This window comes from Agrilus planipennis, unplaced genomic scaffold (assembly GCF_000699045.2).
Source record: "Agrilus planipennis isolate EAB-ADULT unplaced genomic scaffold, Apla_2.0 scaffold842, whole genome shotgun sequence".
Classification (NCBI taxonomy): Eukaryota; Metazoa; Arthropoda; class Insecta; order Coleoptera; family Buprestidae; genus Agrilus; species Agrilus planipennis.
This window is the reverse complement of record NW_020439493.1, coordinates 10,016-11,343: the sequence shown is the minus strand read 5'-3', so window position 1 is coordinate 11,343 and position 1,328 is coordinate 10,016. Positions and strand designations below refer to the sequence as shown.

General features: G+C 30.0%; 1 protein-coding gene across 1 annotated transcript; it reads left to right on the top strand.

The window, feature by feature from the left end:
* Window positions 1–25: 25 nt before the first annotated feature.
* LOC112905876 (gustatory receptor for sugar taste 64e-like) lies at window positions 26–1,111 on the top strand (the record flags this gene model as incomplete). Its single annotated transcript, XM_025979176.1, has 2 exons — window positions 26–177; window positions 887–1,111. Coding segments are annotated over 2 exons (354 nt in total), but the record flags the coding sequence as incomplete, so codon positions are not given.
* Between the last annotated feature and the right edge of the window lie 217 nt (window positions 1,112–1,328).

Sequence of the window (1,328 nt, the reverse complement as noted above, 5' to 3'; positions counted from 1 at the left end):
AAAATAAAAATAATTATTCTAGATAAGTGACATAGATCGGTGGAGGGAAATAAGGGAGGATTATCAAAGATTGGCGATTTTAACGAAAACAGTCGATAACGCCATAGGAAATATAACATGTTTATGTTTTGCCAGTAATTTGACTTTTATTATAATACAATTGTTTAACAGTTTACGGTAAGAAAACTGACGACATGTTTTTTAATACTTGTACGTACAGGGTGTTTCATTATCAAGCACTTTTCCGTACCGAAAAGGAAATAAATGGAACCTTTTAGGTACCCGTCCGTTTGTCTGTATGTCACTGGAATGAAAAGCGCAAAATTCTAATAAAAAAGTTAACTGTACAATATTGCGATCAATTGACATGATAACTTGATAATAATGTGATACATTTTAAAACTGTATTGATAAGTTTTTTAATACTTTGTACATGTATTTATTTAGTAAAGATTTTAAAAATAATGAAGTAAAATCAGGGCCGGACTGGGTATGTATAAGAAATTTGACCTCCAGATTTGGTTAATAAAATATTAAACATTAGCAATGAAACAAAATAGACGCTAACATTAAAAATTAGATGAAAACCAAAAAAATTTTTTTAGCATTTTTAAGAGTGTGTGATTTTGGACGATTTTAAAAATGAAACTTGTATGATTTTTATTTTTTTAGTTTTATTTTATTTCTTTATTTCCATTATTATAGCTTTTCATTATCTTCGCATTTAATTGTTTACAACCGCATAATCCCATAAACGAAATGTTTTAAACTCCATAACCCACCCAGCCACTGTAACCGTTTCGCTCCTGAGTGCAACACCCTGTACATTTTACAAAAGTAGCTTCTAATGTATCTAAATGTATTTTATTTTTGTAATACGTTGTAGATTTCGCAAAGATTTAATAGACAAATTTTACTTTTTCTTCTCTTTCGCGTTTTTGATTGCGAGGACGTTTTGTGTATGCCTATATGCAGCATGGATTAACGACGAAAGTAGGGAACCGATTTATATTCTTGCCGACGTTTCGTCAGAATGTTTCAACGTTGAGGTACACCAACAATTACTAATTTTTATCGAAGAAGTTTAAATAAAACAGTATCCAGTAGAAAGTTTTAAATACTAAATGTTAGATGAATTACAATAAAAAAAGTTCTATTTTGCCCCCTCCCCCCACTGAAAAAAAATCCTGCCGGCGCCAATGTTACAGGAGCAAATCTATTCGATTTTTTTCACGCAACAATTTCACAGTGTTAAGTAATCCAATAAAAATTTCAATGAAACTTTTTGCTATCTACTCTTTTATTTTAACTTTTTAAAATACAGTTTC